Source organism: Palaemon carinicauda, chromosome 30 (genome assembly GCF_036898095.1).
Source record: "Palaemon carinicauda isolate YSFRI2023 chromosome 30, ASM3689809v2, whole genome shotgun sequence".
NCBI classification, from domain to species: Eukaryota; Metazoa; Arthropoda; class Malacostraca; order Decapoda; family Palaemonidae; genus Palaemon; species Palaemon carinicauda.
In genome coordinates this window covers 88,344,860-88,359,238 of record NC_090754.1, presented here as the reverse complement: position 1 = coordinate 88,359,238, position 14,379 = coordinate 88,344,860, and the positions used below count along the sequence as shown (strand labels likewise).

General features: G+C 36.7%; 1 protein-coding gene across 1 annotated transcript in view; it reads right to left on the bottom strand.

The window, feature by feature from the left end:
* Nucleotides 1–9,105: 9,105 nt before the first annotated feature.
* Nucleotides 9,106–14,379, bottom strand: part of LOC137623637 (malate synthase-like) — a 177,630-nt gene continuing 172,356 nt past the window's right edge. Inside the window, exons 11-13 of the mRNA XM_068354470.1 lie at nucleotides 12,730–13,206; nucleotides 12,578–12,629; nucleotides 9,106–9,542 (exon numbers count right to left, since the gene is read on the bottom strand). Coding sequence (XP_068210571.1) covers nucleotides 9,292–9,542; nucleotides 12,578–12,629; nucleotides 12,730–13,206 — 780 coding nt within the window. The 3' untranslated portion in view covers nucleotides 9,106–9,291. The remainder of the gene's footprint in view (nucleotides 9,543–12,577; nucleotides 12,630–12,729; nucleotides 13,207–14,379) is intronic.

Sequence of the window (14,379 nt, the reverse complement as noted above, 5' to 3'; positions counted from 1 at the left end):
TTGGTCATAGGACAATTAGGCACCCTAAACTCACAAAACAAATTAGGGACACTACCTCTGTTAATTGAACTTTTGTCTAAAACAGGTCTTACTGGGCAAAGAAACCTATTTTACAGTGAAATGCTTTTATCCACTTAGGGATCTGAATAATAGAGGAACACTCAGCCTTAATTTTTTTTTCTGAAGGAAGACAAAATGGACAAAATAATTTTGTTTTCCTCGAAGGTTACTTTGACAAAGTTTGTATTACACTGATATGTTTAGCTAAAGCTTATGCTAATATGACAAGGGTTCTACTTGTGAAATCTTTAAGAGAAAGATTTCAACTGTACAAAATTCTGATCTTTTAAATACTGTTCTGTAAAACAACATTTAAATTCCAGAAAACTGACCTTACTACTATGGTCTTTCCATACGCAACAATCCAATACAATCGCTATACTGTAATAACTGAAACGAAGATATCTAATCTCAGATGGATGCTTCAGCACAGAATTAAGCATGGATCTACAGTATACTGTATCTCTTAATAGCTGAAACGGAATGTTTTTTTACCATAAAACAGGAACCGTGAAAATTCAACAATATCCAAGCTGGACCTGGTCATTGACAGAGCCTTAGCTTTGCATCAATCTGAGTAAACATTCAATTTTCTATATAGAAAATTCACATATCTATTTTTTAAGGGTTCTTTAGAACATAAAACTAGCAAATAATACGATCTGGCATCCAGCAAGTAGTGACCATCATCTAATAAAAGAACAATGAGGATCATTCATTCACGTCAAATTCTATTCTAGTCAATGTCGAGCAAATATTGTAGGCATCTCATAATATATTATCTCCATATATAGAGAAGTGATATTCCACCTTCTTATCTCATTTCAGGTGGACAGCAGAAGAGGTAAAATTATATTACAGTGTTCTCTCTCTCTCTCTTTTTTCTAATAGATATCAGTTCCTAATCTCGTTATTTCTATCGACAAAGGGAATCAGAGGGGATCAGACTAAAAAAACTCTGGATCTTCTTGGTGTCATCAAGTTGAGTAGACTCAGCGTAGCCAGTTTATGATCATCGTGCAATTCACGTTCCGTTCAGACATTTCAAAACGCGTTATGTAACATCCCTTTGATGAGATGGGCATTTACCGACAATGGGTGGAAATGACCACGTTGCGCAACAGCGCGCCCATGTGCACAGTGTGTGGGTTCCATTCTCCGTCCTAACTGGCATTTTTGTTACAGGAAAATGTTCCGTTACATTCTTTTGCATGCATGTGTGTACCCGGCTTAACATCTCAGCATATAAGGGACAAATCAAGGTTTGAAGTTACCAATGTGATCGAGAGGAGAGATATATGAATCCTGGCTACCATTTTAGTTTTAAACCTAGCAAATTCTAGGTGTCTAAAAACCAGCTAGTAATGTAGAAGAACAATGTTATCAATGTTGGAGGGCAAATTAAATACTGTATAGAATTCAAGGGTCTGTGAGATAATGTACATAACTCAAGGCTCTGTGAGATGCTGTACAAAATTCAAGGCTCTGTGAGAAGAACTTGGACCTGGTAAGTACCGTGTGTCACTAGAATATACTTATTCAAAAATCCATTAAAACCGCTAGATATCCATTGAGATACTACCGCTAGAGAGTTATGGGGTCCTTTGACTGGCCAGACAGTACTACATTGGATCCTTCTCTCTGATTACGGTTCATTTTCCCTTCGTCTACACACACTGAATAGTCTGGCATATTCTTACATACTCCCCTGTCCTCATACATCTGACAACACTGAGACTACCAAACAATTATTCTTCACCCAAAGGGTTACTGCACTGTAATTGTTCAGCGGCCACTTTCCTCTTGGTAAGGGTAGAAGGGACTCTTTAGCTATGGTAAGCAGGATCTTCTAGGAGAAGGACACTCGAAAATCAAACAATTGTTCTCTAGTCTTGGGTAGTGCCATAGCCTCTGTACCATGGTCTTCCACTGTCTTGGGTTGGAGTTCTCTTGCTTGAGGGTACACTCAGGCACACTATTCTATCTTATTTCTCTTCCTCTTAGTTTGTTAAAGTTTTCATAGTTTATATAGGAGATATTTATTTTAATGTTGTTACTGTTCTTGAAATATTTTATTTTCCTTGTTTCCTTTCCTCACTGGGCTATTTTCCCTGTTGGAGCCCCTGGGCTTATAGCATTCTGCTTTTCCAACTAGGGTTGTAGCTTAGCAATTAATAATAATGATAATAATAATAATAATAATAATAATAATAATAATAATAATAATAATAATAATACCACTTTAGGAGTTAAATTATAGTTTGAAAAAGGGTAGGTTAGGCCTGAAATATTACTTTCAACCAAGAATGAAATGAACTTCTGAGCTACCACAGAAGGAATTATTGGCGTTGAATTTTTAATGCAACAAAAACTAACTACTGTATATAGGCTATTGCAAAAGTATTGTCATCATTTCTTCTATAATCAACGGGCCTAGCATTCTTTGATAAAATAAATATTTTTATAACACTGGAATTAACTGCAAATATCATTATTTAAAAAACATTTCAGAGATACTACCCGAAACCGCAATTAGGAAACTAGAAAATTTTGTTACCAGCAGCATCTGGTGTTCCCAGGTGGTCACCCACCCCAGTACAGTAATACCTTGAGATACAAGCTTAATGCGTTCCGGGACCCGAGCTCGAATGTCAATTCACTAGTATCTCAGATCAATTTTTCCCATATAAAATAACTAAAAAAATTAATCCCTTCCCACTCCCTGAAAAACGGCTAAATACAGTATATTACCGTGGAAAAAACATGTTTTTAATTGTTGTAATTCACAACCTATGCTCACAAAATAACAAATACCTATGTACTGGTTATGATCTGCAATAAAATGTGACATTATGGAGTTCTTAACTTCGAGACAGACGGTAGAGGCTAACGGCGGTGTGTGCGGAGGAGGAGGGAGAGAGAAAGGGGAGGAGAGAGACTTGACGGCAACACGTTCGGTACACTACATTTTTGTAACACAACATAACATAATTTGAACTTTAAATTTAACTTAAATGAAGTAAGCTTACTGTACACACATAAAAATAAATGTTAATTTTATGTTACACTAAACTTAGTTCAAATTTTGTTTTCATTTTATTTTTTTTACTTTTCTTCTTCCGGCTCTGCTCTTTTTGCCTCGCTTTTTGACTCGCTTTCACCTTCACTTTTTGCCGGCCTTTTAAAAAGGAACCTATCTAGGGATGCTTGCTATTGTCTCCCCTTCAAAATGTTACGAAAATGACGTGCACAAGTGTCGTTACAAAAGGTTAACGCACGACCACACACCAACTTGTCCGGGTGCCTCTTTTCCATAAAATTGGTATTTCATGCTATATCTTGATTGCCATCATACGTTTTTTCTTTTCACTACAGTTGTTTGCACTCGCTAGCTTTGCACCCATTGCTTATTCACTTAATTCTGTACTGATTGACGCAAAAATAGACGTAAAAAATGCTAACACTACGCCGACAGGAAAGAGAGCGATGCTGTCTTTGTGAGCAGCCTCTCACACACTCGGCCACCTAGCAGCTGCATAGGGAACTGTCTCGTATCTCAACTTTGTCTTGTATCTCAACTTTGTCTCGTATCTCGGGGGCAATAATTTGCTCGAAACTTTCCTTGTATCTCAAATTTCTCGTATGTTAGAACACTCGTATGTCGAGGTATTACTGTACTGATCAGACTTAACATTGCTTAACTTCACTGATCAGACGAGAAGTGGTATTTTCAACGGGCTATGGCTGTTGACCTTGTAACCCAAGAACATAAAGGTTTATATTCATCTGTCATAATGATGGACTCAAAAGGAGGTCATTACTGTATAAGGATATTATAACCTGGTTAGGTACCTCCTTAGTCTGATACAAGTTGTAACATACTAAACGAAACTAAAATTAGCAGCCTTTTTCATAATACCCTAGTGATAATAATTTAACAACTGCTATCCACAACAAAAAGGTGGAATTGAGAGACTTATGTAATTTCATAAAATTTCAGTCGGACTTAACTTACATCTGATTGATTTCAAATAGCAAATTAGTGATGCACCTAGCCTATGTGGAGGCATATGGACAAAGGGCATAGCCTAAGTAACATCACATCTTGAATAATAGTAATGATACTATCACTTGTGAATTTTTAACTAATGTTCTTCACTGAATACAAAAAACTACTACAGTATAATAGTTACGTCTTTATTGACAGACTTGTAAGTTTAATAAAAAGCTCTCGTGTTAGAATTTACCCAACTAAACAGAAATGCACTATCATCCTGAATGTGACATAATCATCCAGCATTACATAAAATTAACAACAAAAATAGTTATAAAAATTAAGTTAAATAAATATTTCAGAGCATCCACGATATAAAGAAACTCCATCCCTAAAATAAAAAGTATGTTATTTAAGATTGTTTACTTAAGCAAGAGGAGGGATAAAAGGATCTAGCTTACCTACTTGGTCTTCTGCCTGGCAATCAAAGAAATTGGATCAGTTAGTCATAAATAGAATTAAATAGAAAATGGGAAAGTACTTGCAAAAGAGAGAGAGAGAGAGAGAGAGAGAGAGAGAGAGAGAGAGAGATATGACTGCATGTGGACGATAGAGACCATGGACACGGATGTCCAGAATGAAATGCTCTGATGATACAGGTGTTATCAACTTTGGGAGCAAGGACATAAAACAACTACGAGAGGGACAGCAAAAAGGAGGAATGGATGGAACAAGTGTAAGCTGTGATTGAGAGAGATTCAGGCTGTTACCCATTCCTCCTGAATGTGCCACAATAAATTTTTTACAGAGAAGGATATCATAATGTACATAAGAGAAGCAGGGAGGTTAATGTTGTGCAAGGGCGGTTCGTCCTCCATCTTTACTTAATCGAGCAATCCACAATGGGATTGATAGAACAATAAGGAGGACATACGTATAGTCATGTCATGCTTGTAACGATTTTAAAAGACAGAAACACTAGCAGAAACCAGGAAGTGGCCCATGGTCCCTGTTAAATTCTATAGAGAACGTATACGTAAATGCGGTGCGACCATTTCCTACTGGTCTAATCCAACATGTTTATATGTATATTCATGCATGCATTTACCTGATCATTCATATCTATTCCATTGTCAATAAAATGACAAATTCATGGGTCAATGCCTTATGCTCTTTCATTATTATGTTTGGTTGTGTGAAAGTACTACAACATTAAGTAACAATGGGCTGAAATTAAAAAATAAGGTGATGAAACCAGTCATGGACACATGAAAATAGAAAATTTTTGTAACTGCATGATACTGTAGACCTTCAGCTAATGGCCTAGTAGAAGCCTATAATGAGGATATGGTGTAAATTTTAAGTTAGAGGCAGATGACTCTTGTCATTGGTATGCCATGCAAGCTTAAATATTACATATAATTCATTACTAAGAAACAAGTCTTTCTTTCTAGTGTACAGGCAAGATTCTGTTACCATAAATGGTCCTGATTAATCAGAAAGAATTGCTAAATGACTCAACGTAACAGTACCATGTGTATACTGTACTGTATGTTAAATTTGTTTCAGAGTAATAAACACAGCTGAAAAGTTTTTGAAACGAGCTAATGCAAGACAAAGTACGAAGTACAATGGATGGTTCAGAACTGAACTTATTAACCCTTTTACCCCCAGGCTATTTGGAAATTTCCAACACTTAACCCCCAGGGGTTATTTTTTTCAAGCACATTTTGCAATATATTTTTTTAAATTGCTCTAACAGCCTTAATTTTCGTCATAGAGAGGTCAGGTTGGTCGCATTCTCTTGGAAAATGCCTGAAGTTTCTCAAAAAAAAATTATAAAAAATATGCAAAAAAAAATTTAAATAGCAGTTTTTTGCAAGGACGTACCGCTACATCCATGGGGGTAAAAGGACGAGTTTTGTGAAACGTACCAGTACGTCCTTTGGGGGTAAAAGGGTTAAGATATTGGTACATGATTATGTTTATTCAAAAAGATTACTGCCAAAGAAGCAAAAAGTAGAGACAGCGTACTTGAGTCAGTACCAAATAAAGATGGTGAAACATAGCACAGCTGTTGTACAAAGTATTGTAAGTGTGTAGTGTCTGAACACCATCAGGCATACATACATGTTGTTCCTGACGATGTAGTTTCCAAAAGTGTTAATCAATATATGTCCCTGTATGTGTGACATTCCAAGAGTTGATGTGTGGGGAAATTTTTCTGAGTAGACCTCATTTCCATTTCTTATTTTGAAATGTGTTATAACTTACAGATAAACTTGATGATGCAATGAATGTGTGCTATGTATGTGCCTAATGTAGGTGAGTGCCATATTAACACTGTGTTTCTAAAAATACCTCTGACCTAACTACTTGTGAGAACCTGATATAAAGCAAAAAAAGAGGTCAGCTATCTTCTGTCAGGCATATGCCATGATAACCCTTTTACCCCCAGGCTATTTGGAACTTTCCAACCCTTAACATCCAGGCGTTATTTTTTTCAAGCACATTTTGCAATATATATTTTTCAAATTGCTCTAACAGCCTTAATTTTCATCATAGAGAGGTCAGGTTAGTGTCATTCTCTTGGAAAATGCCTGAGGTTTCTCATAAAGGTATAAAAAAATATGCAAAAAAAAAAAAAAAAAAAAAAAAAAATGTAAATTGCATTTTTTTGCAAGGACGTACCAGTACGTCCATGGGGGTAAAGGGATGAGTTTTGTGAAACGTAGCATTACGTCCATTGGGGGTACGGCGTCAATGACCTTAGATGTCAGGATGCCTGAAAACTTTAAATCATTCATTCATTGGGGGTAAAAGGGTTAGAGGTTCTTCTCGTGTGGATGGTCAGTATAATTGAAGCATTTGTTCAAGTAATAGGAACCCATCTGAGGGTATCTTCACTTTGCAAGCATATTGCTCCATTTATATAATAAATGGAAGAATATCTCCAATGTGTCATTTATGTCCGTAGACATGGAACTACATTTCTTCCCTTATAGGATCACCTGAAAGATAGTTATGGCAGAAACTGTCAGGAGGTCATGCCACAATTTAACATTCTTAACTTCATATACTTTATATATATTGTAAATTAATTTTATATAAATTCAGTGCCTTTAATCAAGTTTCTTAACCTAGTATGATCTTCAATAAGTCACCTCTAAACTCTGTGACATTTCTAATATGCGACTGTCAATGGGTAGCTATCTATGTGCAACAGACTTATGGTTATTAACTAACAAAACATTGTTATAGTGCTCCCAAACGAAAGTGGCAGTCTAATGACAGTTCTTCTTAATATTTCGTATAGATTTCAAGTAATTTCGTACCTTCACGACCTCTCGGTGAGGATACAAGAAAATTGGCTCAGCTTGACATTTGCGTATTAACTGATTTAGCGTGTCGGACTAATCTTGTTCTTCTCTGAGAACGGGTGACCTCTAAATCTTAATCATTTGATTCTTTCTGGGTTTTTTCTACCAACAGAGTTTTTCAGTACACTGGAATTCTTTGTAATCCTATTAAACACATACACACAAACACAAAAACACACTCACACACACACACAATATATATATATATATATACTGTATATATATATATATATATACTGTATACACCACACACACACACATATATATACACACATACATATACATATGTATACACATACATATATATATATATTATATATAATGCCGTATATCATATTCACTCAGATAAAGATGTAAAATTAATAAGACACATGCGCCTTGTTTAAATGCATTAGAGACTTTTAATCTATTCCAATTTCTTTTCCATTGGCCACCAGGGAAAAATAGCCAAAAAGGGAACTATATCCGGGATAATGACGGCTCTTTGAAACATCCCTTTGCCCATTCACTGGTTTCTATCTTTATCTCTCTGTCCGAATGGTAGATTTTTTCTAATTCTACTTACCAAAAGGGTATTTACATAAAATACAGTTAATCAGTACAATACAGTATCAAGTCTAGAGATCCTTAGCAACAGCCTTTGGACCTTCAGTTGTGCTATTCTTAATCAATCCAGTCTTCTATCAGGCCATAAAACATATTGTATTATATTTTGTACTTATCAAATTTTCCCCTACTTCCGTGAACACATTCTGTGAACCATCCAATGACTGTTTAGTTATGAAAACTACACCAAACTGTCTTCCTAAACTTCTATTTTCTGATTCAAATTTATATTCTGAAACCTTCTTGAATGAGACACAGTATCCTAGGAGTTTATATATTACTAACTACTACTTTAAATTGTAAAAATATTGCAATTGAATGATTAACAAAGTTGAAAATATTGAAAGCAATTTATTACAATGTAAAATTTCTTATTATGTGTTTAGTAAGCCTACATTAGTTCTCACCATATTCCTCATACATAGTTTAAATATTTCATATGAGTATCTCCAGAATCACTTATTAATTTCCCAGTTTCTCTTTATGAGTATACAAGACAATATCATTATTACTGTATTTTCATTATTAATATTATTATTAATTTCTAAGCTAGTAGGTTTTATAATTATGAATTAGTTGTAGGAAATTTTAAAATGGCTGAATAGAATTGAAAAAAAAAATTTCCTAAAAATTTCATTTAAAGGAAAATCATATTTACATAAATCAAATACAGTATTTGTTCCAAAGCGAACAACTTAATGATGCAAGACTATATACTAAATAATGTTGTAAAAATTAATATGGAAAATTAAAAGCTCAGCCACTTACCTGGATATAAAACTTAAATGTTTCACATTTAATTCATTTTGATAACCTACTACTCAGCAAAGTACACATGTGCTAAACCTATAGCTGATAGAAAAATATGCTTCTGTAATCTTTTGTATCACTTGAGAAACTCAGATTGTATGCTGTAAAATCATAGGCATTTGTTAGCAAATTAACAAACAGATGTCACTTCACAAATTCATGATTATCATATAAAGTTCAAAGGACAATTCATCTGTTTCAGAAACTTACCAAACCTTGTCCAAATGACATAAAACATTTAAATAAAACAAGAACTAATGGAAATCATTTATAACGTACTCAGTGGTATTGTTTTATAGTTATTTAAGAAGGCATTCTAAATTAATGTTAGTAAAAAGAATAAAGTAAAGGAGGATTACAAATTTTGATAAACATCTTTACATTAGAAGAACTCACTTAAAAATAAAAACTCATAAATGCCATGAGTTGCTTGAACACCACCTAACTTTCATAAATCTTCTGATACTTAAGAAATGTGTGATCTTGATTTAGGTAAGTTGTAATAAATTCTGGGAAGTCTCTCTTGGTTACAATTTCTTCAAATATCTCAGCTGCAGTGTTCAGTCTTTCTATGTCTTGGGGAGAGTTCACAGGAATAACACTAGTTAGTAATTCAGGTGCATTAATAAACTCTTTAATCATGGTCTGGACCATCCTTCTGGTGATGGTCTCACCATTATCTCCAAGGTTGCCTGTAGAATCCAAAGAAAAATTAATTCAGAAATACTGTATTTTCCTATTTTCACACAAATTTATTCATTTGAGAGAGAGAGAGAGAGAGAGAGAGAGAGAGAGAGAGAGAGAATACAGTACATATACAGTATATGTCAGGAGCAAGTTTTGTTTGTTCAAGGGTTATTCTGGTTGATGGATTGAGCTTGACTGTGGGAAATTCTGTTCTAGATCTATTATGAATATGAAAAACAGAATGTTGAGTTGATTGGAGCACAACTTATGTTATCCTGTTTTGATATCTTTAAACAGTTTTCTTTTCTCTTAAAAAAAGGGCAAATTCTTTCATTAATAAATAAAATCCCTCCTTCAATCCAGTCAGAAACTACCCTTGCAAGGAGTATGAACTGCGGGATAATTGCAAGGTAAGGTGTTTACTTTGCTTCCTATAATTTTACAAAAATTCTAACTATTATCTTTTTATCTGAAATGACATGTGAAACCTCTAGATACAAAAGTTTCTGTACAGTATACAAAAAATTAATTTTACTAAAAGACAGTTGGAGGACCACATACTTGTGCCTCCTGTCCAGCCAACTGCTCTGACTTCCCCCCAATATTAATGTTTTTAGAGTTTCCCTATCAAGGCAAACTCACAAGTGAAGGGTTCTAGCCTCTAGGGATAGAATTAGTGTATACTAACACTGACCTTCCTTAAATTATTTAATATTGTGGGGTAAGTTATCAACTGATTACTTATCAGTGTATTGAAGGAATTCTTCCTTTCAATATAGAATTGGTCTCAACAATAGACTGTGAAAGGATACACAGGGTATGTTGGAAAATAACTACTGTATAATATATACTATAGTTTTCTGTCTGCAGTATATACTATACTGCAAATATACTGGCTACTGTATAATATCATATACTGTAGTTCAGCCGGCATGTTGCCGGCTAGGCTATTACCTGGCGGCACCGGTCAAGCCGGCATGTTGCCGGCTGGGTAGTACATGGCGGCACCAGTCCAGCCGGCGGGTTAGTACCTGGTGGCACCGGTCCAGCCGGCATGCTGCCAGCTGGGTTAGTACCGGGCGCACTAGCCGACAGAGAGAGAGAGAGAGAGAGAGAGAAAGCATGGAGTGGAGGGCTGCCTTATTAAAATGTATGCATACAATAAATAAGGGTGTAGGTATATAACCTCACTACCTTCCTCCAGAATGAGGGTTCAAATGGAAGTGGAGAATGCATCATTCAGGCTTACATCCAGCCACAAGATCCGTTGCCGGTCGCTGCCGGTTTCAGGGATGTGGATGGCAGTCCCAAGGGAGGACTGAAGAACACTCAACGGCAGAGGGGTCTCCCACCGGCAGCCGTCATAGCTGGCACAACCTTTCCTGGAGTCTTGCGTCCATAGGGGAAAGTTGGAGCAGCTATTAAGCCGCCTAAGTAGGAGCCCAGCCGGCGCTACGATCTACCTGGCAAGCGGGGAGATTGTAGGGCAACGGCCACAGGATTGCAATAGCTAGGCCATCGCTAAAGGACAGAGAGGGGCAGGAAAAGGGTCCTGTATAAAGTGTTAGGAGATGGCGGCAGGATTGCCGCCACTTCCACACAAGGGTGAAACTTTGTTTCAGTATTGGCACCATCCTAGGCGGCAGAAAAATATCTATTCTTCAGCCTAGGGTCTGCCGAAACAGGACTAGTCTTCTAGACCGCAGGAGAGAAGGTGGGCGGCATTATACTACCACTTCAAGTGCGGCCTAGGGAGGCTTAGCCTCCTATACTGACTGCTCTAAGCCCGGCATGGGAGTGACTACTCGCCCTGCAGCTCAGCTGCCGGCATAAAGACTGAATACTCTGAGGTTCTGTCGAAAACCCAAGCAGGGATACTCGCCGGCCAGGGTGGGAGACAGAAAACACTAGCCTAGTCAAGCCAGAGTGACTACTCTATGGCGAGACCAAGATAGGGTTGTCGCCTATGGTGGCTCTCAGAGGGAAGTAGGGATTACCCTTAAATCTCCACAGGAGATGAGTATCGAGTTAAATAATTAATTCTAGGAGATATACTATCTCCTGTTGAATTGATAAAACGATACACGAGGGGTAAACGGGGATAATGTATGAAAGTATACTAAAGCGCCTAGGCTAGGTAGCCTAGCGGGGCGAGATCTCGGTTACCTAAATCGCCGAAACTCTAACGTATAAGATCGACAAAGAGGATGAGGAAATTTGTATGCATAATCATATCTTCACTAGTATAATTGTGCCTAAATAGCTTTTATAATTTATTAATGCTATTAAAACTGGGAATGTCGTTCTGCTGACTAAATAACACATGCATGACGAACAACAGCGCCAAACATGGCACCTCCGGTGACTGGCCAAGCTCCATAAATACATTAAATTAAACTAATTTCACTGTGGAGCAGGAGCTAAAAATTATACACTGTAAAGATTAAATACTCAACTTTCCAGAGGGAGAAGAAGCTGGAGAACGCATAATAAATCCTCTCAAGAACGATCAAGAATGTTAGATAACAGGGAAAACCACCGTGCAAAATCGCTACCAAAAAAGGAATGAGCACCATCTGGAGCCTTGTAATAGTACGGGAGGAAGGGTAGCCTTGATAACGGCTCCCCTTCAGTTTTGCCACTCTTCCCCCTTGAAGCGAAAATGCTATTCGGGGTGAAGATTGCCACGTGTCGTATCCAGATATACGTCCCCTAATATTATGTGATATCCTAAGAGAAATTTTAAGGATATTCGCACCAGGAGTTAGAATTCTGGAGACTTGTGGTCAATTCTCTGGGAATATCACTGTAGTTAAATATCCCTTAGAAAGCTACCTAAAGGACCTTTCATCAGGATGACATGGCTTGAGCCCAAAAATACCATATCTCCATACAGTATCATACGACTTTTCAAGGTAAAAAAAACTGTTACATGGTGATCTTTGGAAGTAAAGGCTTCAAATAGAGGATTTCAGTTATATCAACACATCAGTAGTTGAGTGCTTTTTTCTAAATCTACACTACATAGGTGATAAAATACCTTTCTTTTCCAGGTACCACATCAGTCTTGCATTGACCATCTTCTCAATGATCTTAAATAAACAAGAAGTCAATGCAATTGGTCGGTAGTTTGCTGCTAGAAAATTATCCTTAACGGGTTAAAAATGCTAAAATAATGGCTAGTTCCCATACACTTGAATAACTATGATCATGCCATATTCTGTTAATAATGCTTAAAATAAATAACTCAGTATTAACAGATACATATTTAATCAATGCATATGGAATTCCATCGGGTTCAGGGGCTGTATCATCATAAGTATGAAGTGCAAAATTAATTTCTCTTTCAGTAAAAGGAGAATTGTATGATTCTTCCCTTCCTGTTGCAAAATTTAAAATTTTATTTTCTTCAATGCTCCTATACTGATAACCAGGAGCCGCTTCACACTTGTACAATACATTTGAGAAATGATCAGCCAGGGCATTACTAACCTCATTTGCTTCAGTCACATACTGATCATTTACCTTCAACACTGGTGGTGGGTTGGGGGTGAACTGGCCTATCTTTTTTACTTTCCTCCATACAGAAGATAGGGGTCTTTTATTAGTAATGGAGGAAACAAAAGATACCCAAGATTGGCACCTAGCTTCTTTCATGGCACGACGGAACTGTGCTATACATTTTTTATATATAATTAATTCTCAGTACGGCATCTGCACAACCTTGTTAAGGGCCTTCTTGTGGCACTATGCAGGGCAATTAGTTCTGAAGACCACCACAGGACTGGTCATCGTTTGAATAACCCTGTTGTTCTGGGAATTGAATTGATTCCTGCTGTATGAAGAGTTCCATTCATTTAAGTCTATGGCATCAACACTTTCAAACTGTTCTGCACTCTCCTCCATTTCCCTTAGCTCATGAAATTTAACCCAGTCTGCCTTGTCAAGATACCATCGTGGCGATCTTTGTAAAGGTGAACCTTTGTTAGTGTTTATAATGATTGGTGCATGATCACTAGTATGCCAATCATCTAATGTTCTCCCATCGAAATCAAGAATGCAGTTAAGAGCTTGCAATTGAAAGGTCAATGCATGACAGAGTACCTGTCTAAACATGAAAGTGTGTGGGATCTCTTGTATTAAGGAGTCCGACATCCTCGTTTTCCACAATTGATGATATAATATTGCCTCTGGTGTTTGCTAAAACATCACCCCACAAAAGATGTCTATTATACAAATCTCCAAGAAAAAGAAAAGGTTGAGGGGGCTGTTGAATTACTTTACTAAATTATCATCGATATGGTATCATTTGGATGCAAGTAGAGAGCAGATTGTATATTTTCTCCCTATATCAATCTGTACAACCACTGCCAGCAGTTATTTGGGGAACATCTCGACGAACGTATATGAGACTTCCGCTATGGCTCGCTTCTCGGTGATCATAAGGCGTCCTATAGCTAATATATTTGCAAGGACATGGGGTATTATCATCAAACTTGCTCTCTTGGAGACATAAAATTATGGGGGAATGCTCGTGAACCAAGAGCTTAAGGTCCTCATATTTGCCCCTTAAACCCTGACAACTCTATGGCAAATTGGACGAAAAAACTATGGTTTATTTTTTAGAAGAATTTTGAGATGAAGTCTTCCCATTAGCAATTTTTCATCTAACACTATTTCCCTGTGGTTTTATTAGAGTGAGTCTTGATAAATTGGCTTTTGTGTTTGTGATTTTCTTTTTGTCTTTTTGATTTCACTGGTGAGGGGGATGGTGGACCACAACTTGAATTTCTGATTTATCTAAATTTTCTTCTAGTTGATCAGAAACATCAACAGACAAAT